The sequence below is a fragment of the Sturnira hondurensis genome, unplaced genomic scaffold (genome assembly GCF_014824575.4).
Source record: "Sturnira hondurensis isolate 20B ecotype Veracruz unplaced genomic scaffold, ASM1482457v3 Scaffold0001872, whole genome shotgun sequence".
NCBI classification, from domain to species: Eukaryota; Metazoa; Chordata; class Mammalia; order Chiroptera; family Phyllostomidae; genus Sturnira; species Sturnira hondurensis.
In genome coordinates this window covers 23,767,194-23,792,393 of record NW_028074503.1, presented here as the reverse complement: position 1 = coordinate 23,792,393, position 25,200 = coordinate 23,767,194, and the positions used below count along the sequence as shown (strand labels likewise).

Genomic DNA, 25,200 nt, shown 5'->3' with positions numbered 1-25,200 from the left:
GTCATTGAGTTAAAATTCGGGTATTGACAAGAGTATGTCCCCTTCTGGAGGCTGTAGGGGACAATTTGTTGCCTCACCTTTCCAGATTTTAGGGGCCTCCACCCACATTCCCAGTCTCTTGTCATCTTTATAGCCAGTAGTGCCTGGTCCCCCCTCACGCTGCATCTCTTGGTCTTCCAGAGCTGTTTTTATGACTCTTCTTCAGCCTGTCTAACTTTTTAGTTTCATGATTGTATTGGATTCACCCTGACAATACAGGATAATCTTCCTATTTTTAGGTTATCTGATTATCGACCTAAATGCCACCTGCAACCTTAGTTCCCCTTTGCCATGTAACCTAACATATTCTTAGCTCTGACGGAGTAGAATGTGGACATCTTCAGGAGACCTTTATTCTGATGGCCATACGGAATAATTTTGAATTCCCAGTAGAGTTGCAAGGTACAGAGAAATCCTACTTATCCTTCACCCAGTTTCCCTTAATCTTAATATCTTATATAACCATAGCACATGAGTCAAAACTGGGAAATTAACATGGGTACAATAGCTTTAACCAAAAACTTCAGTGGGATTTCATTAGTTTTCCCACTATTGTCTTTTTTGGTACCAGAATCCAATTCAGGATAACTCGTTGCACTTAGTGGGAGGGCTTTCATGGCCTTGCTGTTAGTGTTTCTGCCTAACCAGACACTGAAGTAGTCAAGTCAGTCAAAGTTATCATGATACTTGTGCAGGCAGCACTAGAAGTTGTTGACTAGAGATAATACTTTGTACATTAGATGTATGGTTAATAGTTCTCAAAGGACTGTTACTCCAGTGCATGCTTTATATGTTGTGAAAATCATTCCTAATCTTATTCTTTATGACCTTTGCCTAGGAACACTGGTGAAAATTTTTTAAAAATATATTATTTTTTAATTTGAAGGCATCCCAAAAATACAAAAGGGAGGGGGATGTTAAAGTTCACTAACAGGATTGTCCCAAAGTAGAGTAAGGGGCTTCTTGGTCTATAAAGCCAGTTCTGAAGAGATATTTACAATTGTTGCTGGGTTGTTTGGGAGTAGACTGTGTAATTTTGGCCCAGGCAAAAGTATAAAGTACTTTGAATTTGATTTTGGTGCCTGACTCTCTTTTTGCTATAATTAAAAAAAAATTCTACATGTAATTCATATTCACTGCAGAAAAATTGGAGACCACATAGGTAGAAACTTTTAATTATGCATGATCTCATTACTCAAAGTTAACAATTGTTAATATTCTTTTAGCCTTTTCCCTGTTGGCATATGTATGTAGGTATTGTAAATAGACCTCATTTATGAAAATTGGAAATACTATAGATACTCTTTCTGCTCAATATATCATGAGCATGAATCCACAGCGTTCTTCACAATGGCTACATAGCAGGGGCACACCTCTTTTTAGCTAGGCTCCTAGTTATCTTGTGTTTTAATGTATTTTCCTGTAATCCTTCTGCAAACTCAGGCAACTTAATTGGCATATATGCTGATAACGTACATAAGACCTGTATTGTACTTTTCAGAGTACACTGGAACATATTGACCGTGTAAGAGAACTAACAATGATATCTACCTTATAGCATTATTTGGGGAAATAAACAGGTACATAGTGCATAGCACATAGAAAACAGTGAATCATTTGAGTTAATTATTATGACCATTATTGTCAATCGTCCTGTGTGGGGAGCATCATCATCATCTTGTATGTACTTTAGATGAGGAAACTAGCTAGGAGGAGTGTTATCAAGTTCAAGGACATCAACCTGATAACTTCAGCTCATTTCATTTCAAATTCAGTACTTTGGGTGCTGCAGGGTATGGATTCTCTTTCTTGGGGGAGGTGTCATTTTAAACATATTTATTTGTTAAAGAGAGGCGAAGGGAAAGAAAGATCAGCTGGTTGCCTCTCGTATATGCCCCAACCTGACCTGCAGCCCAGGCGCATGCCATGACCAGGAATCAGACCAGCGAACTTTTCAGCTCACTGGCTGATGCTCAACCAAGTCATGCCGGCTAGGGCAGCACATGTCCTTTTTGACGATCTTGCAGTCTTAGATCGTTAACTGTCTCCATCAAAAATTATTTCCTGGCCCTGGCTTTTGTAGCTTGGTGGATTGAGTGCCAGCCTGTAAACCAAAGGATCCAGGTTTGATTCCCAGTCAGGGCACATGCCTGGGTTGCAGGCCAGTTCCCAATGGGGGAAGCCGGAGAGTCAACCATACATTGATATTTCTCTCTGTCTCGCCTTCCCTTACCCTCTAAAGATAAAGAAATAAAATATTAAAAAAATTATTTCCTGGAAGTTAGCCCTCAATATAACAGTCTGAAAAGATAAAAAATTTAAAAATAGGTAAAATGATAAATTATTTTCCTATTTCTCAAATCATTTAGAGTGCTACAAGGAATTGCTTGACTTTGGGATGATTATTCCGTTGGCACGAACAGCAGGGTTAATAAAGTTAAGCCAGAGAATAAGTGGTGTATTATAATTAAGAACTCCAGCAGCCAGGAGGAGAGGGCTCCTCGGGTTCTGGATTTTGCCACGTGGCTTGGAGGTAGCCCCGCAGGCGATAGGAGGGTGGAGAAATGCCTGAAGGACTACATTTCCCAGAAGTCAGCCTGCCACGCGCCACGTGACCGCTGGCCGGCTCGCGCCCGGCCGTTCGGTTCCCAGCTGCGTTCTGGGCCGCTTCCCTCTTCTTTCCCAGCCTCTCGGCCTCCGCACCGACGCGGCCGGGGCGGGAGCAGGGTCGGCGCTGAGTTGGAGCTGGAGCCGCAGACACAGGAAACGTGGAGGCCTGATCCGGGGCGATCGTGGCTTCTGTTCCTTCTCTGCTACCTGCTTGTCCGTGAGCTGGAAGCGGTCTCCCCGCCGGCTGGGACAGGTGGGCTGGGAGATCCGCCGGGCCCCCAACTCCTCGTCAGAGCGGATTCGGGGACGCCCTCTCTTCCCCTCCCCCGGTCAGCGTCGGGAGCTGAGGGGCAGCGCTGCCACGGAGGCGGGGAAGGGTTCCTTCCTGCCAATCGGGGACCGGGCCAGGCTGGAGAGGCTGTGCCTGAGCCGCCAGAGCTGCCCCACTCCCATCCCTTCCCCCAGGACACAGTGGCACTTGGAGCGGAGGAGCATGGGGGCGTGCTACTGGGGAGAGCCAGGGGGACCTCCATTCGATTCTGGAGCTGGGCTGGGAGGTGGGGGGAGCGGGTCGGGGGGAGGGGTAGATGTCTAAGAGCAAGTTGATCATTCGGGAGGTAGGGTGCTGTTGGTCTGACAAATGGGCGTGTGATGGGTAGGGCGGGCGGCAGTGTTTGTTTTTTCTTTTTTCGGTGAATACATTTTTGTTGAGATGTAATTCACGTTCCATAAACTTCACTTTAAAAAAAAACTTTAAAAAAAGATTTTATTTACTTATCTTTAGAGGAGAAGGGAAGGAGAGAGGGAGAGAAATATCAATGTATGGTTGCCTCTGTGAGTCCCCTGCTGGGAACTGGCCTGCAACCCAGGCAGGTGCCCTGACCTGGAATCGAACCTCCAGCCTTTAGTTTGCAGGCATGAGCTCAGTCCACTGAGCTACACCAGCCAGGGCTTCATAAATTTCACTTTTGAAAGGATAACTGAACTGTAACTCAGTGGTATTTTCGCATATTCACAGGGTTGTGCAACTACACAACATTTTTATAACCCCCCAAAATCCCATAGCATATGGGCAGTCACTCTTCTCTCCCCCCTCCTCGCCCTCCCTATACCCAGCAGTTTCGTTTTTAACCGAAGGGGGGAGAGTGAGAAGTTAGCTCACGTGCGTGTGGCCTGGGGGCAGCAGTGGGGAGTGAGGGTAGTGGGGTGATGAAGCTGACGGGATGCAAGTGCTGGAAAGGGTAGATAGGCTGAGGGGGGCGGGGCAGTTGGAATGGGATCCTTGCAAGGGGAGAAGGGAGGTTGGAAGCAGAGGTGTGTGGAACAAGGTCCTGTGCCGAAAAGCTATGAAGACACAGGGGGTGGAGGCCTGTAGCCTTGCAGAGCAGTGTAACCTTACAGAGCAACTGGACATTGGGGCTCAGGAGAGCAACTGGAGGTGGAAGGGAGGAGATTCTATAGGAATAGGTGAAATGGTTGCTATGAAGTTTGTGACTATATAGCTTTCTCGAGGGATTATTCTGCTTTGTAGTTGTTTATTTTATGAAATCCTCCTGCCAACTCAGAGATAGACTGGGCAAGTATAAATATTTCCATTCTGCAGATGAAGAACCCGTCTTTTAGGGGTTAGGTGGCTTGCTGAAACTCATAAGGTTAGTAAGTAAATAGGGAAGAATGAGGTGGGGATTAAAAAATGATTGAGGAAACAGCTGCAGGTGGATTAAGCAGCAGAGAATTGAGGTGGGGCAATGTTACAGGAAGGACATTTCAGCTATTAAACATATTAAGTCTATATTATTATGATAGGTTAAAGACTTTGTTCATATCCCATTTAAATACAGAAACGTGCAAACAGTGGAATAATATATACCTCATGTACCTGTGCCTCAGCTTCAACAATTAGTACTCAGGCTAATTTAGTTTTTTCTCTACCTCTATCCATTCGTATCCCTACTCCCAAGTATATTTGAACAGGTGATAGGCATACCATTTCATTTGTAAATATTTGATTATACTGTAAATCTGTAGAAGACTGAGTAACTCTCTTTTTATTGAATAATAGGCACACAGTACCATTATCACACCTAAAAATAGTAAGCTTTTATTATCTTCAATATCTAGGACTTATTTTTAATTTTTAAAATTGCTTGGAATGAGAGAAAGAGAGAAACCTCAATTTGTTGTACATAATTATGCATTCAATGGTTGATTTTTAAAAAGATTTTGTTAATTTTTAGCGAGAAGGGAAGAGTGGGAACAACAGAGGGAGAGAAACGTCAGTGTGTGGTTGCTTCTTGGGTGCCCCTAACTGGGGTCCTGGCCCACAACCCAGGCATGTGCCCTGACTGGGAATCAAACTGGTGACACTTTGGTTCACAGGCCAGCACTCAGTCCATTGAGCCCCACGAGCCAGGGCCACTGGTTGATTCCTGTATATGCCAGACCCGGGATCAAACCTCCAACCAGCTGAGCTACCTGGCTGGGAATAGGACTTGTTTTTTAAAATGTGGTATCCAGTTGATACAAGGGGAATAAGCAGTGCAAAGACCTAGTTGTTTGCTCCCCTGAAAAGTATGATTGTCTTCCTGATTTTCCCGGTGGATCATACTGTCCTGTTTCCTTGGTTGATATGGTTCATCCTCTACAGGTGTGAAGAATTGTCATTTTGGCTTTTAATGGATGGAGTTTTGTGAGGGCAGAGAAAATAGAAGTGAAATATACTGTGACATGTACAAATAACTATTATGTCTCATACTGCTCTAAGTACTTAAGCAATTTGATTATGTTTTTCTCTAGATAGTTATACATATTGTTACAAGTTGTTTAATATGTGTGTGTTAGTTTTCTATGACTACTGTAACAATTACCACAGGTTTAGTGGTTTGGAACAACGGACTACTTGAAAGCCCCGGGTTTCAGAAGTCTGAGATGGGTCTCCCTGGGCTAGAGTGGGTGAGTCGGCCAGGCCCTGTTCCTTTCTGGAGGTTTCTAGGGAGCATCTGTTTCCTTGCCTCTTCCAGTTTCTAGAAGCTGCCACATTCCTTGGCTTGTGCCCTCTTTTCTCCATCTTCAAAGCCGGTCAGCCGTCTTGCTGACCATTCTTCTCAAGTCAGTTTCTGCCCACAGCTGGGAAAGGACCTCAGAGATTAGGTCAGGCCCACCTGGATAATTCAGGATAATTTCCCCATTGCAAGGTCCTTAATTATAACTGCAAAGTCCCTTCTACCATTTAAGATAAGAGAATCACAGGTTCCATGGACGAGGATGTGGCTGTCTTTGGGGGCTATCATTCTGCCTACCACAGTGTGTTTTGGGAATTTTGCTGAGTCTTAAGAAAATAGGTGATTTCTTTTGCTGCTATAAATGCAATGTGTGGTCTTTCACTTTGTAGGTACTGGGAGTGGTTAGTGCTGGAGAGGACTGTTCAATTTCCTTTTAGTGACGATAAACAGGCATATAGAAAACCTGGGGCACAGAGTGTAGGCATTGGTAAAATGAGACCTTTAAAAGTGATTAAGTATAAAAGCAGTGTAACAGCATGTAAAGTTTTTCTGTATTTTATTTTGGTCTCTTTTTAATATTCATGTTTTTATATTTGTAATTGGAGTGTGTATAATCTTAGCTGCCACTTGAAGTCCTAGATCTCAGGGTGGTGATGGTTCCGTGCCCAGAGGGGAGGGCGGGGCATTTTGTCCCACTGCTGATGAAGGTGCCCTCAACTCTACAGGACAGGGCTTCAAGTGAGGGAACACTTTCAGGAAGAGGGGCTCCTGTGAGACTTGTGTTTGAAGCCCCTGGTAGAATTTTCCTTCTGGGACTCAGCTGCGCATGGTTGAGGCCAGTGGGCCTGAAAGCACAGGGGCAGGATGGCTTTTACAGCTCTGCCCTTCCCAGGCCTGGGAGGGGACTCTGAGTCGTGGAGGTGGAAAGGATTTCCGGAAGTCCTGTAGTTGGATATCCTGCTTCTTGAGGGGGTTCCGCCTTCCGGTTTATCTCTGGAGGTCCTCCCTGTCTTGGGGCGCTGTGTTTTAGCCCTGCTTATCAGTAAGTGTGAGATGGGAATCATTCAACTTGAAGGCAGGACCGGATATTTATTTTCTCTAGAAAGGTTCTCAGCTGAGCGTAATGCTCTGAACTTCTACTTATAAACTTCTTGTAACCAGTTTGTACATTATCTTCATGTTACTTATTTTTAAACAAAATAACCTAAACTCGTAGGGCAGAGAACAACTTTACGAATAGGTTGTATTTACTAAAAGGTTTTTCTTTCCATCCCCTTGTGGAGGTTTGGCTAGTACTTTTTAATGTCTTTAGTTTTTATCACATTCTTTAGAAATGCAGGCACCAGGTGGGTGGAGGGGTGGATGGATAAAATGAGTGAAAGTGGTCCAAAGGCGCCAACTTCTGTTTATAATTTAGTCCTCGGGATGTGATGTACGGTGTGGTGGCTGCAGTTAATAACCCTGTACTGCATATTTGAAAGTTGCTGAGAGACTAGATCTTAAAAGTTCCCATCACAAGAGAAAAATTGTACCTGTGTGGTGATGGATGTTAACTGGACTTACTGGTGATCATTTTACAGTGTCCGCATATAATGAATCATTGTGCTGCACACCCGAAACTATCCATCTTATTTCAATTAAAAAATGCAGACACCAAAAATGACTGTAACCCTCTAATGTGAACATTGAGAAGATGTTAAAAAAATCTTTTGTGTGGCATATGACTGATAAATTTCTTTTTTAGTTTGAGACGTTCACTGAATCTTGACACTTTTTCCTCCAATATGTCTCTTGCAACCTTTGACCTTTCTCTTAGAACACTTTCAAAGCCTCCTGTGTCAGTTTTACTTAGGTTTGCCTCTGAATAACAAGAGGCGTGAAAAGTAGTAGCGTAAGTCTGTTTGTTTCTCATGTGAAAGAAGACCTGAAATAGACAGTTCAGGGCTGGTATGGTGGCTCCACTGTCATTCGGGACTCCGCCCCTTTCCAGTTTCTTCCTCTGTCATCACCAGGGGTGTGGCCCTTGATTTCTGGGGCCAGGATGGCTGCTGGCTAATATGGGAGCCGAAGGATGGAGGGAGGGACAGAGAAGTGGCCGTTCGCTCCTAAGGAAGTTGATGTAATTCAGTATTAGAGAGGGCTTGGTCACATGACCTTGCTGGCTGCAGGAGAGGGTAGGTAATGTATCTTAGAGCTGGACAGGAACATGCTCAGCCAAAAATAGGGTTGTTACTATCAGGGAGGGAGTACTGGAGACTGAGGTATGCAGTTGGCATTTCTAATACCTCACTTTGAAATTAGTTTCTCTGTGGACTCTAGACTAACCCACATTTCTAGGTTTGAATCCTAGTTGTGTTACTGATATGCTTTGGTGTGTTACTCAGCCTTCTTGAGCTTTAGTTTTCTCATCTGCAAAGTAGCACTAATGCTTTATGTATGGTAGTTACAATGAAATGAAACTGTGTCTTATGTATCTGGCAACATATACGCTCTAAATACTAGTTGTTTTTCCTCCTCTTCCCTCAGGTTTCTGATGTGGGTATCTGAATAGGCGATGTGAAAAGGAGAAGTTGAGATGGATGGGGGGTGGGTACGAAGTGCTGTGCTGAGCAGTGCTGTGCTGAGCGTGCTGACAGCTGCAGGGTAATGTACGGCGGGCAGTCAGGTCAAAGTGGCGTGTCAGCCACAAGGCAGTTCTGGACTGAACATGGGTGTTTGGAAATCCTCACTGTGTAGGGGAAGGGCTTGCTGATCTGGGAGACTTAGGGGGGTGCAGTCTTCCAGTTACCAGGGACGGAGTAGAAGACATGCCCTTTAGTTCGTCTCCGCGTAAAGCATGGAGCAGCTGCTTGCTTTCTGGCCTTGTTTGCTCCCACTTTGGTCCCTCCTGCTCCAGCCTCGGTGAACTTCTTTCAAGTCCCTCAATGGGCCCTGCCTGTTTCTGTCTTAACCCTAGTCCTCACATGCTATTCTCTTTGCTTTGAACATTTTCTGAACCCTGCACCCACCCAAGCCAGTCCTTACCCTTCAGGTCTTAGTTTATGGCATGACTTATGGGAAGTTTTCACTGAGTCTTGAATGGTTGCCACATTGTAATTTCATGCTGACCTGTCTGTTTCTCTTCCTTGACTGTAAATAAATTCCATTCTGCACAGGTTCCACCTTGGCACTTAGCTTCGCTCTGGCCCCATAGTGGGCACCCGGGAAATACAGATACCTGTTCCCACGTAACCGTAATATGATGTACCTTCAGTATGGCTAGTTTGTTTGGCAACCCTGCACTGTTCTTTAGTAGTTGCATGTTGAATTGTTAATGTGAGTCAGTGATTGTGAAATAGTAAAGCACATTCTCCCCAATTTGTTTGAAAGTTATTTCTTCTACTTAAAGTAATACTTCTATATTGATATAATACTGGAAGGCATATTATAAAAAAACAGCTGTATCCATTCTTCTTAGTTTGGTCCTCAGAGGCAACTGCTTTGAACTGTGTTTGTAATCATCTGAATGGTTATTTTGTGATTTATCAGTTTTAGAGAACACCATTGACTCCTTATTCTGGTAAATGAGGTGCTCTTCCTCCGCCCCCTCCTCCTTTTCCAGACTTTCCAGTACAAACATAGGATTGTTGGTTAATTTCGTGTTCAGTGGTTACATCATTATACGGCGTAAATACTAAATACTGCGCACTGCTGAGCTGCGTGCTTTACCTTGTTTTCCTGCCCCTCCTCCCATTTGCTTATTTTTCCATGAATGTACTACTAACTTTTACCAAATACTTTGAAAGACCTGTGGGGGTTGGGGCCCAGGAAGCTGATGCAAGGTGTCGCTCTGGCTGCGGCTGTTGCTGTGGGCAATGAATTGTTTGTGTCTCTGCCTGGAGGCTCCATGCCTTTGTCAGCCTACACGGAAGGTAAATCTCGGACCCTTCACAGTTCCTGCCTTGACAGTGGAACATCCCTCTGTTTGTGCTTCCTTTTTGGAACTCCTGTTACTCTTAATAATTTCTTTTTTAAAAAAATGTAGTTTGTTTATTTATTTATTTTTAGAGACAGGGGAAGAGAGAGAGAGGAAGAGAGATATCAATGTGCAGGAGACACATGATGGGTCGCCTCTTGCACGCCCCCAACCGGAGACCTGGCCTGCAACCCAGGCATGTGCCCTGTCCAGGAATTGAACCTGCTACCCTCCTGTTCACAGGCCGGCACTCAGTCCACTGAGCCACACCAGCCAGGGCTTAAAACCTTCTAAATGGGTCTTTTAATTTTCCATCTCCTGTTTTTCATCACTTTGTCTTTATTATTTATTTAAGGGGAGTTTCCTTGACATCCTTTCTATTGAATTTTTACCTTATTTTTAATTTCAAGGGTTGTTTCTTGTTCTTTGATTATTTCCTTTTTTATAACGTTTTTTTGGTTCATGGACCAAGGGTACCGTGGCTAAGAGCATCATTTCTGTACCCAGCCTGACCGGGTTGGAACCTGGCGTGTCTCTCTCTAGCTTTATAATCTTGGGCAAGTTACTTAACCTTTCTTTGCCTCAGTTTCTTCTTCTAGGCTTAGAGTCAGGTGATGTTTTGTGTTAAGGACCAGATTGTAAACATTTAAGGTTTTGTGGACCAGGTGCCAAAAGAAGGTTGTTGTGTTGGTACCTACAAAACAGGAGAGAACAAATGTCTAGAAGATTTTTATTGATGAAATTCAAAGTACAGTACTAATGGTTGAGCAGATATTTTCTGTTAATAAAAGTACTTTTGTACTTGCATTGAGATCTGACATTGCTTCTGGAACTGTAGCTTGAATCTGGAAAACATCTTCTGCATACTTGTGTATGGACCTGGAGATCTTGCATCTTGGGTTAGTATCTGACAGCAGAGAATGTGTAAGAAAACACCTTGACATCACTTGTGAGTCAGACAACATCAGTTTTCCTCAAAATGAAAGTGAAAACATTTTGTGTAGGTTTTTTATGTTAAGTGCTGCTGGTTTTCTAACTTTAGGTTGAGTTCATTGAGAAATATGAAACCTGCAGCAATAAGTAATTTCCAAAGGCATTCAGTGTTCAGTAATGTGGTTTCGGGGGAGGGTTCTTCTTGTTCAGAAAAATTTCGGTCTCAACTCTAAGCTCAAAAATTTCAATGAAACGATACTGCCGCTAAGCTGTTATATTGTTGTGTACTAAGACATATCAGGATATTCATCTGTTTCTGAGAAAAAAATGTTTTCCTAAAGATTATTTATTTTAAGAGGGGGAAGGGAGGGAGAAAGAGAGGGAGAGAAACATCAGTGTGTGGTTGCCCCTCATCCCCCTCCTGGGGAGCTGGCCCGCAACCCAGGCGTGTGCCCTGACTGGGAATAAAATGGGCAGCCCTTTGGTTCGTGGGCTGGGACTCAATCCACTGAGCCACACCAGCCAGGCCTGTTTCCGAGAAAAATTTTGGTGATGAGTAAGTTCATGAGCAAATGAAGCTAACTGTTGTAACTGGTTCAATAACACAGTAGACTCAAATATTTTATGCAAAGCACTTGCTGACTGATGTTACCATGAGCAATAAATAGGCTTTAAACACCTTATATTTTCATGAGGTTTGCAAATTTGTCCAGCTAAGATTTTATTTGCTCCCCACATATTCCTACCTGCATCAGTTGTTGTGCATCTTAGTAGATTCCACTCCATATTGTACCTAGATGGTATCTTCTCAGCTGTTTTGGGAAATGTCCATTGGCTATAATTGTTCCATACAGACTCTCAGCAACTGTTTTCACTGACAGACAAGTCTTAAAGATGTTTCTTTTCTCTGGATACATTTCTTTGGCTGTTGCCATCAAACAATCTAACTTAACAAATGAGAGCAAATGACTTTGTCTGACTAGTTAACAAATGAGCCATTTGGAAGCTTACTTGGGTTGCAGCCTTGCTTTCATTTTTTATTTTGGGAGGATGTTGCTGTGATGAAATGCCTCGTTTAAGTTTTCCAGTTTCCTTAGCATTACTGTCCTGAATGGGGAGTGTGTGTGCAGTGAGGTAGGGCACGCAGGGCTGCTGTGATGAGCGCGTCGTTGGTACTGTCTTCCCCATACTGCATTCTTCTGGCACAGCTACAGTGCGTTACAAAATAAACACAGTGCTGTGACATCTAATTAAAAAATAATCTGCACTCTACAGTTACTTAAAAGTGTGTCTTCAAAGCTTACTTTCTGTTTTTTTTTTGACATGATAGATCTCCACTAGTAGTTTAAAAATAAATGTTGCATCCCTGGCCCGGTGGCTCAGTTGGTTGGAGTGTTGTCCCATACACCAAAAGTTTGTGGGTTTAATCCCCGGTCAGGGTGTGTATGGGAAGCGACCAATCCATGTTTCTTCCATTGATGTTTTTCTCTGCCCCCCCAGCTCCTTCCTCTCTAAAATCAATAAATATATTCTCCAGTGAGGATTAAAAAAGAAAAAGTTGCAGTATGGCAGTGCACATGGCACCTGAAATGCTGTCATTGTCACATGTGTCACTGAAGTGCGTAGTGCATTGAAAAGCAGTGTGAACGGATGAGAGCACCGGATACACTCTGTGTTTCAGCTGCTCCGCTGCTGTGTCACCAAAGCGGCTACAGACAATGTGTGAACACAGGAGAGTGGCCGTGGTCTAATAAAACTTACGGACACTGCGGTTTTAATTTTATATAATTTCCACATGTCACAAAATATTCTTCATTTGTTTCAACCGTTTATGTGTATAAGAAATGACCCTCCAGGCAGCAGGCTGGATCTGGCCCTCGGGCCCTGACCTGGCGGTGAGAACGGAGCCGGGGCTGCCGCAGCGGTTGTGGTGAGGACCGGATGAGTCAGGGTGAGCCTTTGACTGGTGCCTGAGGACCTGCCAGGTGCTACGTAGTTGTTTACATTTATTGTTTTCATTATCTCCCTGACATTAATTTTAGTTTTTAAATGTTTTCCTCCCTGAGAATCATTTGTTTCCTAATTCCTTTCTTTGGTTTCTTTATTTCCTGTTGGAGGGTCCAGACTTGTCTTGGTTTTTGGTCATGCATCCTTATCTGAGATTGAGACTCCCTGTATTGCTTGGGCGTGCTCCACGTGAGTGAGTTTGGTGGTGGGTGTGGCTGCAGATGGCTAGCCCACTTTTTATTTATTTATTTTTAAAAGATTTTAAAATTTATTTATAAACATAGGGGAAAGGAGAAGGAAAGAGAGGGAGAGAAACATCAGTGTGTGGCTGCCTCTCACACATACCCTACTGGGACCTGGCCTGCAACCCAGGCATGTGCCCTGACGGGGAATCAAACCAGCGACCCTTTGGTTTGCACTGGCCAGCTTTTTAAATGGGGGGTAATCCCAGTTGTCTTGATATTTCCCTGGGTCCCCCCTTTTGTTTCACCTGAGGAGAATCCTTCAGTCTCCTGCCTCGGAGGCTGGGGCATCCAGTGTGTAACGGTGGAGCAAGCACACGTTGGCTTCCTTCTGCTTTCGTCTTCCACCTCATCGCCCTTCCCTGCCTGGGCCTCAGAGTCTGGTCTCTCCAGTCAGATCTCCCCAGGGAGCACACACACACGCTCTCCTGCTGCAGGCAGGGCTGGGGAGACCCATGGACGTTAGCCCGTGCCTAGCCCCTGCCTTCCATGGTGATTTTCTATGGCTCTTTTGCCTCCCCAGGGTGCCATGGGGTGGCCTGGCTTTTTGTTAGTGTCGTCTCCGGCAGGTGGTCACTTTGGGGTGTCCTCAGCCCTTTGGTTCAGGTGCAACTGCTTTGTCACCTTTTCGTCCTCCACATCTCTGCTTTTATACTTGTGGGCTTTTTGTTTCCATTACTCTCGTTTTACTGGAGTGGGACACCCAGCTGTACTTAACGTAGCACTGGAAGCCTAGTAACCTTCTAGAGAATGTTCCACTGAACTAATAATGGCACCTGTGATGTCTGACTTGTGTTCGGCTAGTGACCATTGCCCCACTCTTTCTCTGATCTCGTTTCAACTGTGTTTCACTTTAAAGTCTCCTGGTTACGTGTGTGTGTGTGTGTGTGGTATGTTTTATTAGGAAGCAGGTGATTTGGGAGTGTAGCTTAATGCTTTTTGGATTCTCAGCCCAAGTTGGGACAGGGTGGCATTTGCATATTTTGAGGGTGTTAGGACAGAATTTGGCTGTTATTGGATTTTCAGATCCACTAATATTTACTTTAATTTAAGGCTCATTAAATTAGGAGACAATCAGTATGCACAAATGAGGTTTAATTTTATGTATATATTGAATATTTCACAAAATACCAAATATTGAGCGTATTATTTTTTCTTCAAAGTATTGCTTTCACCCGTGATGGTAAAATTAACTCGAGAAAAGAACTGGTTGAAAGTTAAATAGTGGTGGAGAAGCCCGCCGGACCAGGCACCGTCGGAAGGCTACCTTCCAAACGAGCGGTGGAGGCCATGAGTGCTGTAGGTGATGGAGAAAAAGGGAAATCGCTGGTGGGTAGGGCTGGAGGTGCCCAAAGGCAGGGGGAGGCGGGTGTGAATGGAGGAGCAACAGGCGTGCTGGGTGCTGAGGAGACAGCTGGCCTCTGCCTCGTTACACGTGCAGACGGGGTCACCGACTACTGTGTATGGAGGTCGCTGTGAGTGCTTTTTAGAAAAATGCAGGCGCTCGGCTCTCCCTTGACATTTTGAATTTTTTGAGGCCCAGGTATTTGTATTCTAGCCACATACTCCTCAGGAGTTTTTCATGGACATTCAAGTTTGAGAAGCAGTGGTTTGGAGGGTAGTTGGAAGTTGGAAAGTGACCTTGTAGACTGTGGAGGGTCTTGAATGTCAGTATTCTGGTTCTTAGGTAATGAAGACTCATTGAATATTTTTAGCTAATGAGTGACATGATGGAATTGGTAACTCCACTGATATTAAAAATAAATTATATTTGACCTTTTATTTTGCTAAGCATACTCTGTGCTGGGTTCTTTATTGAGTGCTTTGTATGGATCATCTTTCTTCATCAAAGACTATCTTACGAGTTGTAGGTTCCCTTGCTTTTCCCATCATACAGTGGGGTGTTAGAAGGTGTAAAGTGGATTTCAGGCTGAATCTGTACAGACTTAGCTCACTAGAACCTTTGGTCTTCATTGCAGTACTGGCCTGAATTTCCTGTGGGTTTATTTTTCTATTTTTTTATTTTTTATGTATCTTTTTAAAAAATATATTATTTGTTTATTTTTAGAGGAGAACAGAGGGAGAAGGAGAGAAACATCAGTGTGTGGTTGCCTGTTGTGTGCCCCGTACTGGGGACCTGGCCCGCAACCCAGGCAGGTACCCTGACTGGGAATCGAACCAGTGACCCTTTGGTTTGCAGGCTAGCACTCAATCCACTGAGCCACACCAGGCAGGGCATCCTGTGTTTTTTTAAAGGATCAGTGCACTATTGGAGTGTGCAAAGTGAATCCAAGTGGAAAGGCTGGAAGCAAAGGCACCCAGGTACTGTTGCGCCATGTCATGTGAGATTAGAGAGGCCTGGTCTGGCTTGGAGGCGGTGGGAATAGAAAGGAAGAGAGGGATTTGAAAGATGGTGTGGAGCACCGTGGGGGTTGTAGAAGAACCCGAAGGACTCGTTCGAGAGTCATTCTAATGGAGTGGTCAAGACCAGGCATTCTGGAATTGGGTCACCTGGGTTTCAATCCTGGCTTTGTCACTTAATTTCTGGGACCGTGGGGAAGTTACTTAACCCGCCTGTGCCTTAGTTTCCGCCTCTGTAAAGTGAGAAGATTGCGACCTCCTCGTAGAGTTGTCGACAGGGCAGAAATGAATCAGTGATTGTAAAGTGCTTAGCTTAGTTGCTGACATTAGATCATGTAAGGAAACCGGCTGAGTGAAGGGGCCGTCGTGTGTCCTGTCCCTCTACCTCAGGTACTCCTGTGTGTTTCCATAGCCTTTTGTGTGTCCACACTCCGCTGTGCTGCACACCATATGTGTTAAGAGCCTTTGAGTTCATTAGTGGCAGGGACCTGGTCTTACTCATTTCTACATTTTCAGTTTGCAGCATAACACTGAACATTTACAGTGAGTGTGTAATAGGCATTTGTCAAACGGATGCTTGGTTATGTGAGTGAGACAGTTTGAGCCAAGAAGATTGATAATGGTGATAGAAATAGTGACTTTGGGAGGGGTTGCTTATTTGGGGGGACACATGTTAAAATCTACTTCAATATTTATGGTGATAGCAAGACAGCAAACTGAAATGGCTCTTAAGTAAACATTTGTGCTCGGGTTTGGACTGAGAAGTCAGGACAAAACACTCGTCCTGGAATCACTCACGTGGAGGTCAAAGAGCAAGCCAGAAGCACACGTAGATTCTTCCTGAGGGGGGAGGGTCGAGAGGGAACAATCCATTTATTTAACAAAAATACATATATTTTTACTTTAAATTATTATTCAGGAATAATCTACCTCAGGAGATGTGTCATACATACTACAGAAAAATCACATTTCAATGTAGTTTTGTTTTTTAAAGATTTTATTTATTTACCTTTAGAGGGGAAGGGAAGGAGAGAGGGAGAGAAATATCAATGTAGGGTTGCCTCTCGTGTGTCCCCTGCCGGGAACTGGCCTGCAACCCAGGCATGTGCCCTGACTGGGAATCGAACTGGAACTGTCTGGTTCTCAGGCCCGCGCTCAATCCACTGAGCTACACCAGCCAGGGCTTAGTGTAGTTTTTGACATAATGGTAACTTCACGGGAGTAGTGGAAGTTGAGAGGGCAAGCTGGTTTGGGGAGGGAGGATGGAATCGGTTGTGCACACGTTAAGATCAGGTTCTTGACTACATCGCTTTAAAATAGGTCCTTTGAGAGGTTTACTTCTAAAAGCACCAGCAATGGCATGCTTCTCATTTTTAGTACAGACTTACATAAGGTGCACTGTTATGCACCAAATTACTGCTTATATATTACATATATAATTAAAAATATATTATCTTTGAGTTTTAAGAACCTGAAGTATTTTAGGGATCCAGGAAGAACTGGCGTTCTGGTCGGAGGCTGGGTCTGGGGGAGTTTTGAGGGTACCGTGGAAGCTGCTAGTGGAAGCAGGAGGCGGACTCAGTGACTGACGGATAGAGAGGAAGGAGCGCTGAGAGCCGAGAAGGCTTCTGAGGCGCACTGAGCGGGACAAGCAGCAGGGCTCTGGGAGATGAGCTGATTGGATAGTGGGATTTTCCAGTTCCATTTTATCCTGGTTTCCATTGGTAAGAGTTTCAGGAGTTCAAATAAAACTGTGGGTCCAGAGAGAGAGAGAGAGAGAGTGTGAGTGTGTGTGTGTGTGTGTGTGTGAGTGATGCTTGGCATGATTTGTTGCAGAAGAGATGCCATTGGGCTCACTTTTCTACTTTGCTTGCTGTGCGGGTGGGGAGCCGGTGGAACTTTCTGACAGCAGTACTTCGGTGGCTGGTCTCCTGGCTTGTTCCTCCTGGGCACTTCACTGCTTGCTCCGTTCCGCAGATGGTACCCTGGTGTGTCTGCGGGGGAGGGAGGTTTGCCCCTTCTAAGATCTCCAGGTACGGACTCTGATTTTTGTGTTTGTGTTGGCTAAGGCAGATGTTAGCCCCGTTTTCCATCTTATGACTTTGTATCTGATGGCTAATATATTTAAAAATAAAGGAAAATAAAGGTGTGATTTCCTTTAGTAAGTTTACCGTCTTTTACATTTAGGGTCAAGGGTAGGGACGTGTAGGAGGATTATTTTGAACAAGTTTGAAAATCCTTTTTATTCTTTTTAGGTTGTCCTGTGGAGATGAAGGTTTAGGGACAAACTGTCGGCCAAATCGGAAGATGGGGTCGAACAGCAGCAGGATCGGCGACCTCCCCACCAACGAGCACTTAAAGAAGTTGTCGGGCACAGAGCCGCTGTCCGAGAACGACCCGTTCTGGAATCAGCTTCTCTCGTTTTCGTTCCCCACACCGACTAGCAGGTAAGAGAGCACTTGGACGTGAACGTTTCTATGGAGGGCCACACGTATTTGTGTGGTGTGCTCCTTTAAAAAAAAATGTTTTTTAACATCTGTCTGTCCATCCAGTAGCTGCTACCTGTCTGTCCTACATGTACCAGTAGAAAATCCAAAAGGTAGAAAAGTAGGAAATAAGTTTTTCTCCTTTTTTTTGGTCTGCTCAGCTACCTCTCTTCCCCAGAGATGATTCCTGGTAGCAGTTTCTTTTGAATCCTTTTAATGATAGTACAGATTATTTAAGCTTATATCTCATATACATTTTACAAAACTATCTAAACACAAGTGGTAGTAAGGATACTACACATAACCTTGCTTTTTCTTTTTTGCTTGCCATCTCTGGCTTTTTCTTCCACAATTAAGTAAAACATGTCTTGTGTACTTAAGCATATATGCAGCTGCTGTTTCTTTTCAATGTCTGCAGACTGTTTATAGAACATATTTAATCAGTTTTCTCTTGGTGGGTATGGAGGTTGTTTCCAGTGTTTTGTTATAACAGATAATGCCGCGTGCACTATTACTCATGATACAAGTGCAGCTCTGGTTTAGGAAGTAGATTTGCTGGGTCAAGCTGCACATGCATTTGTCATTTTGGTAGATATGGCCAACTTGTGCCCTGTGGAAGTCATACCTGTTTATACTGCTACCAGCAATGTATGGGAAGGTATCTTTCCTCTCACTTTTGTCAGTTTGATGCATTGTTGGACTCTTTGATCTTTGCCGATTTGATAGGCAAAAACCAACATTTCACTTGTAAACTGATTTCTGAGCCAGAGGAAAGGTGGCTTGGGAATAAGAGGGGACTGGTCCGGGTAGGGGAACGCCATAAGGAAATCCCAGTGGTGAGGAGGAGTGTGCCAGGCATGGGAGTCTGAAGAGAGATGAGGGATGAGGTGTGGAAGATTTGAGGGTTCTGGTGAAAAATATTAAGGAGTTTGGACTTTGTCCTAATATCATTGGAAACCATTGAAAGATTTTCATCAGAAAGGATATAATCAGGTTTTCATTTTATTTGATAGTCTGATTGCCTCCTATTGTGGTAATCACTCTGTCCTTCCGCAGAAACTATTACTTCTAGACCATGCAGTTTTTGTTTTGTTTTTAAAAATAACTCCGTTTTGGACTTCCGCCAAGATGGAGGCATAGGTGGAAACACTGTGCCTTCTCCCATAACCACGTTTGAATACAACAAAGGTTTGGAGAAACAAAGACACAACCAAAGGACAGAAAATTGAATTATACGGAAGTCTGACTACATCTAACTGTTCAACGGGGACGGTAAGAGGGGCGGAGCCAGCAGGGAGCAGGGTCGGGCAGGACAGGTCCCCCTGACCCAGGTGCGCAGGCAGCTGGGAAACAGTTGGGGTGCGGGGCAGACTGACCACGTGTGCACATTCGCACACAGTGAGACGGACCATGCAGGCCCCAGGGGGCGAGGGCTGATGGCGGTGGCACACTCGCGTGCAGTGGGACGAAACGCGTGGGCCCGGTGACGGCAGCAACTGTGGCACCGGTGAGGGCCGCGGCAGCAGGCAGCAGACAGGAGGCCATAGTCCCTCTTTGACCCCGCCCCCACATACAGCGTCACAACCCAGTGACTTAGTTGCCCTGCTCTGGTGAACACTTTAGGGCTCTGATCCTGCTATGGAACAGGCACGAACAGCCCAAAAGATGGTGCAAGAAGAACTCAAAGTCCCAGAGCCAATAACCCTAAGCAACCAAGAAATTGCCAGCCTCTCAGAAGCACAATTCAAGACACTATTTATCAGGATGCTCACAGAACTGGTAGATTATAGTCACAAATTAGAGGAACATAGTCACAAATTAGAGGAACATATGAAGGCTAAACTAATTGAAATGAAGGGAGATGCACAGGAAACCAATAGTGATGGAAAGGAAACTGGGACTCAAATCAATGGAATGGACCAGAAGGAAGAACAAAACATCCCACCAGAAAGGAATGAAGAAATGAGAATTCAAAAAAATGAGGAGAGGCTTAGGAACCTCCAGGACATCTTTAAACGTTCCAACATCCGAATTATAGGGGTACCAGAAGGGGGAAAGAAACAGCCACGAGTGGAAAACGTATTTGAACAAATAATAAAGGAGAACTTCCCCAGTCTGGCAAAGGAAATAGACTTCCAGGAAATCCAGGAAGCTCAGAGAGTCCCAAAGAAGTTGGACCCAAGAAGGAACACACCAAGGCACATCATAATTACATTAGCCAAGACTAAAATGAAGGAGAGAATCCTAGAAGCAGCAAGGGATAAGGGGACAGTCACCTACAAAGGAGTACCCATCAGACTGTCAGCGGATTTCTCAAAAGAGACCTTACAGGCAAGAAGGGGCTGGAAAGAAGTATTCCAAGTCATGAAATCCAAAGACCTACAGCCAAGATTGCTTTATCCAGCAAAACTTTCATTTAGAATGGAAGGACAGATAAAGTGCTTCTCAGATAAGGTCAAGTTCAAGGAGTTCATCATCACCAAGCCCTTATTATATGAAATGCTAAAGGGACTTATATAAGAAAAAGAAGATAAAAAATATTAACAGTGAAAGGACAGCAAACACACAGTTATTAACAACCACACCTAAAACAAAAGCAAACCAAGAGGACAGCTAGATCAGGAGTGGAACCATAGAAATGAAGAACACATGAAGGGTTAGCAACAGGGGAGTGGGAGGGGGAGAAGGGGGGAGAAGGCACAGAAAATAGCATAGATGGTAGGTAGAAAATAGCATAGACGGTAGGTAGAAAATAGGGAGAGGGCGAGAATAGTGGGGGAAATATAGAATCCAAAGAACTTGAGACACGTGGTTATAAACTAAGGGGGGGAGAATGGTGGGGGAGGGAGTGTGCGGGTGGAGGGGAATGAAGGGGGGGAATAGAACAACTGTAATGGTATAATCAATAAAATATTTTAAAAAATTAAAAAAAATAAAAATAACTCCGTTTTAAGATCGATAGACGCGTTCCAGATACGCAGTAAAAAGCTGGAAGGCACGTGGAAACTGTGTGGGGCGGTCAGGATTCCAGGGTTCTGGAAAGTCTTTCGGAGGCGTCCGGGTGTGAACAGAGCCCTGAAGGCGGCGGGTGGTTTAGGAGGAGAGCAAGCGAGGAGGGGATTCTGGCACTCGTGAAAGGAGCAGGGACAAAGGCGTGGGGGCAGGGTGCGGTTCTGTGCGTGTGGGTGCGGGCCCGGGGACACTGGCCCGCCTGAAGGGCAGTGTCGCCCACAGGGGCCTCTTCTGTGGGCCACAGCCTAGCCCAGCGTGGGCAGGTGGTGGGAAGAGATGCAGGCGCCGTGGTGTCTGTACATGGAATTTAAAAAATGATAATTTTGTTTATTTTTGTCTGAAAAGATAATACGTTCTTGTGGTTCAGAATCAACAGGATTCAAAGGCTGTAAACGTGGGACGTCTCCTGTTCTCCATGTGCCTCGTTCTCTGCTCCAGAGGGAGCAGGTGTTACTGCTTTTCTTAGGTGTCCTTTTGAGGGACGTCTCGTGCTGTTTTAGTCTGTTGGGGTTACTGTAGCAAAACGCCACCTACTGGGTAGCTCATAACGCCAAGAATCCATTGCTTGTGGTTCTGGAGGCAGGAATCTGAGGTCAGGGCACCATCACAGCTGGGTGATGGCCCTCTTCTGGTCCATAGCCCGCACGGTCTCTCTGTGTGCTCACGTGGCAGAAGGGTGAGCAAGCTTTCTGGGGTCTTTCTAATAAGAGGCACTGATCCCATTCATAAGGATCCCACATTCATGACCTAATCACCCCTACAGGCCCACCTATAATTCAATATATTTGTGGGGTTAGGATTTCAACATAAGAATTTTTGGGAGACAAGCATTCAGATCATAGCACATGTACATTCAGACAAGTGTGCACATACATCCCCCTCTTCTTAGGCTGATGGTAACATATACACACTTCTAAACTTTGCTTTTTTTCATTGATTATATCTTAGCCATTACATATATATATATAAATATACACACACATGTGTGTATATATATACACGTGTATATATATACACACATATATATTAGCTTCCTCATTATTTTAGATGGGGCATAGCATGTCACCACTGAACATACCACAATTAATATAGCAATATTGTTTTACCCTTTGGATTGCTTCTAGTGTTTCCTTATTACATATAATGTAGCAGTGGATAATATTATACATGCAGGTAGAAGTGATTCTTGTGCTGTGAATAAAGTATGACCAAATGACTTCCATTAATCCTTTCAGTTGACACTGGAACGGCGTGAGAAACAAGTGTAATAGGTTGGGAACAGATTTTAGGGAGCACTGAAAGCACTTCCCAACATACAGGAGTGGGCAAAAGTAGGTTTATAGTTACAATACAATAATTAATAAATAATAATAGAAGGAGAAACTGCGTTGTCCATACTTACAACTGTAAGCTTTCTTTTGCCCACCCCTGCATTTCAGGGTGTTTTGGGAGGCACTGAAGCATGTGGGGTGTTTGACCACAGAGGGCTGAATGGGACATCAAAATCAGTCCACCTGTGGCCCGTTTTTGGCACACCCGTTAGAAAGCTGAGGGTTAGAATTCTGATCCCTTACAGGTAGGTTCTTGCTGAGTGGATTTGGGGGGAAGTATTGTTTTGGGGAGTTACTTTTTAGGTAGGGTGAGTGATAGGCTGGAAAGCGCAGGAAGAAAGAGACGGGCGGGCAGGAAAACCAAGTGCCAGGCCGAGGTTCTGGAGCCGCCCTGATGCCTAAGTCCTGTGCCTCTCCAGGGAGTGGGAAGTCTTGCATCTTTGTGAGGTGATGCTTCCAGCTAGCAGAAACTTAACACAGAATGACGTACTGTGAAAGTTTTTCTGTTTCGGATTGATGCTTGATTTGAACATTAGTACTTAGGGAGCTTGGAGTCCTGGATTTGACAGCAGTGCTGAGTGGGATGGTGATAGCTTGTATACTTAACCAAGAACGAGAGTCGTTTGCTGAAAGGTCCAGTGGTTTTGGGTGATGTTGGAGAAAGGAAGCAGTGAAGCATGGTTGGGGGAGCATAGATTTTGAAGGTGGACCAACTTTGTCTTGCATCTCGGCCTCACCACTTACTAGCTTTTCGAACTTAGGAAAGCTGGTTCATCTCATCGAGCCTGTGGATGCTTCTGTAAGATGGAAATCATAAAACCCACCATACAGATTTGTCGGGAGGGTAAAATATCACAAGGCATGTACAGTGTCTGACTTTCCTCTCCTTTCAAGGAATAAATACCTACTAATTTAAAAAAGAACAAGGGCTCTGTCTTGAGAGTCTAAAATATTTGAGGGATGAAAATAAACGGCAGAAATTTAACTAATTTTCTTAAGACTGCTTTATCCTAATGAATAAGAACCCTATGACTCTTTTGAATTAATAGTTCGGTTGTTTTAAAAATAGGCCAGACACTGAGTCTAATAATGTTTGTCTTTGTGCTTGCACAAGACTCTTTTTATAAAGGCTACCTCTGAGCAACCTTGCTGCGTTATGAAGTTGCATTATGTACTCTCAGCACTAGGTGGTGCTCCAATGAGGCAAGAAGGCAGCTTCTGGCAACTCAAATGGATTTTTCTGAGTACCAAAGTAATGCGTGTTCATTTTTAGTACCTTAGTGCACAAGGAAGGCAAAAAGATAACAGTAATGACAATGAAAAGTAACCATTGTCAACATGTATGTATATTCTTTCAGTTCGCTTACTGAAAAATGTTTGCATCATATTCTCTACATTGTTTCTTTCTTTAACTGGTATTCCCTCCTGTTGGTGTTTTCCTAGGACATAAGTTTAAATGGTTGTAGAATGTTCTGTCTTATGGATGTACCTGGTGATTTAACTAATGTTGGACATTTTGGTTGTTTCTTATTTTACCTGTTTATGTGTAAAACTTGGATGAACTTCCCGTAGCCAAACTTTGTGCATATCCCTAATTGTGTAAGTGGAGTGAGTTTTTGTAGATTTGCTGGTAAAATAGACTTAAAAAAATCACACCAGCCTTTCATTAGAGAAAAGTGAGAATATACAGAAACCAAAGGGGAACTAGTCATGCATTCCCATCACATGGAGCTGTTCTTCCATACTTAGTGCACATGTGTATTTTATCTGTCTTTCCCCCCACAGATATGAGATGGTACTGTATTATTGCTATGTAACTTTAAAACAATGATTTATATATATTTCTTTTTTAGTAAATATGAAGTATTACAGTTTATTTATCAAAAAATAGTATTGAATGCCCTCCATCTTGCCAGGTGCTATTTTTAAGGACCAGAGATCTTGCAGTGAATGTGAGCGGGGAGGTCCCTGCCCTCAGGAAGCTTGTGTTGTAGCGGAGGAGTTGGGCAGTAAACAATCAAAGAAGTAAATACAGAGTCCTGTTCGGAAATGCCAAATGCAGTGAAAGAAGAGCAAAGCAGAGCGAGGTCGCGTAGTGACAGGGCGGGAGGGCGTTCTCTGGCGAAGCGGCCTTTCGGCAGGGACAAGGGCCTGAGCCATGCAGATCCTGGGGAAGGAGCCTTCTGCGTGGAAGGGACAGCAGCTGTAAAGGGCCTGAAGCAGGAGTGAGTTCTGCGTGTTGGAGGTGTGGCGAGAGTCCCGCGTGGCAGGACAGTGAGCAGGGAAACACATTACATAGGCCGGTGTGGCCTATGTCGCATGGTATTCCAGACACGAGTGCGTTTTCACTTGGTAATTGAGTCTAGTCTGTAGTTTACTAACTCTCCTGTGATATGGGGAGATTTTGCTCACATAGTCTGTTCTGTTGTGGTAAGATGAACATAAGTTTACTGTTTTTAAGTGTGCGATTCAGTGGCATTAACTACATTCCTGGTGTTGTATAGGCATCACCATTGTCCATTTCTAGAACTTTTCATCATTCCAAACAGAAACTCTGTACCCATTAAATAGCTCCATTTCCCCTTCCCCAAGCCCCTCGGTAACAGCCCCTGTTCTGCCTTCTGCCCATATAAATTTGTCTATTCCTAGTAACTATAAGTGGGATCATATATTAGTCATTTTGTGTTTGGCTAATTGCACTTAGAATATTTTCAAGGTTTATCCATGTTGTAGCACATATCAGAATTTCCTTCCTGTTTAGGCTAAATGATATTCATTGTATCTATATTCCATTTCACTATGTTTTTTTAAACTTCAGTTAGTTGTACTTTCTAAAAAAAACTCTTCTAAATGTCTTCCATCTCTCTTCAGTATTGTTAGGTTCCAGTGACCAGTTTGATTTTCCTTTTAGGGAATCGCTCTTACATTGTAAACAGTACGTACATTCAGTGAAGAGCCTGGGCCAGTGAACCGTCTACCTTAATCTAGCAGTTATTTATTGAGCACTTACTGCGTGCCAGGTGCTGGGCTCATCTCATTGCCTTAGATGCACTTCCTCGTTGAGTTCTCATATCGAGTCAGTGGGATAGGTACTGTTGCTATTCCTGTGAGTGGGAAAACTGAGAGCGGGGGTCGTTGTCCAGGGTCCCACAGCTAATAGCTGGTGTGGACTGGACTCAGAGCAGGTTGGTGTCGCTCCAGAGCCGGAGCTGTTGGCCGTCC

At 44.2% G+C, this 25,200-nt stretch overlaps 1 protein-coding gene across 2 annotated transcripts in view; it reads left to right on the top strand.

The window, feature by feature from the left end:
- Positions 1-365: 365 nt before the first annotated feature.
- DYM (dymeclin) overlaps positions 366-25,200 on the top strand; it is a 281,550-nt gene continuing 256,715 nt past the window's right edge. Inside the window, exons 1-2 of one of the 2 annotated variants that reach the window (XM_037034043.1) lie at positions 366-441; positions 17,405-17,596. In XM_037034043.1, the coding sequence (XP_036889938.1) occupies positions 17,457-17,596 (140 nt within the window). In that variant the 5' untranslated portion in view covers positions 366-441; positions 17,405-17,456. Of the gene's footprint in view, positions 442-2,647; positions 2,903-17,404; positions 17,597-25,200 lie in introns of those variants that run through there. The other variant, XM_037034035.1, reaches the window with a different exon arrangement.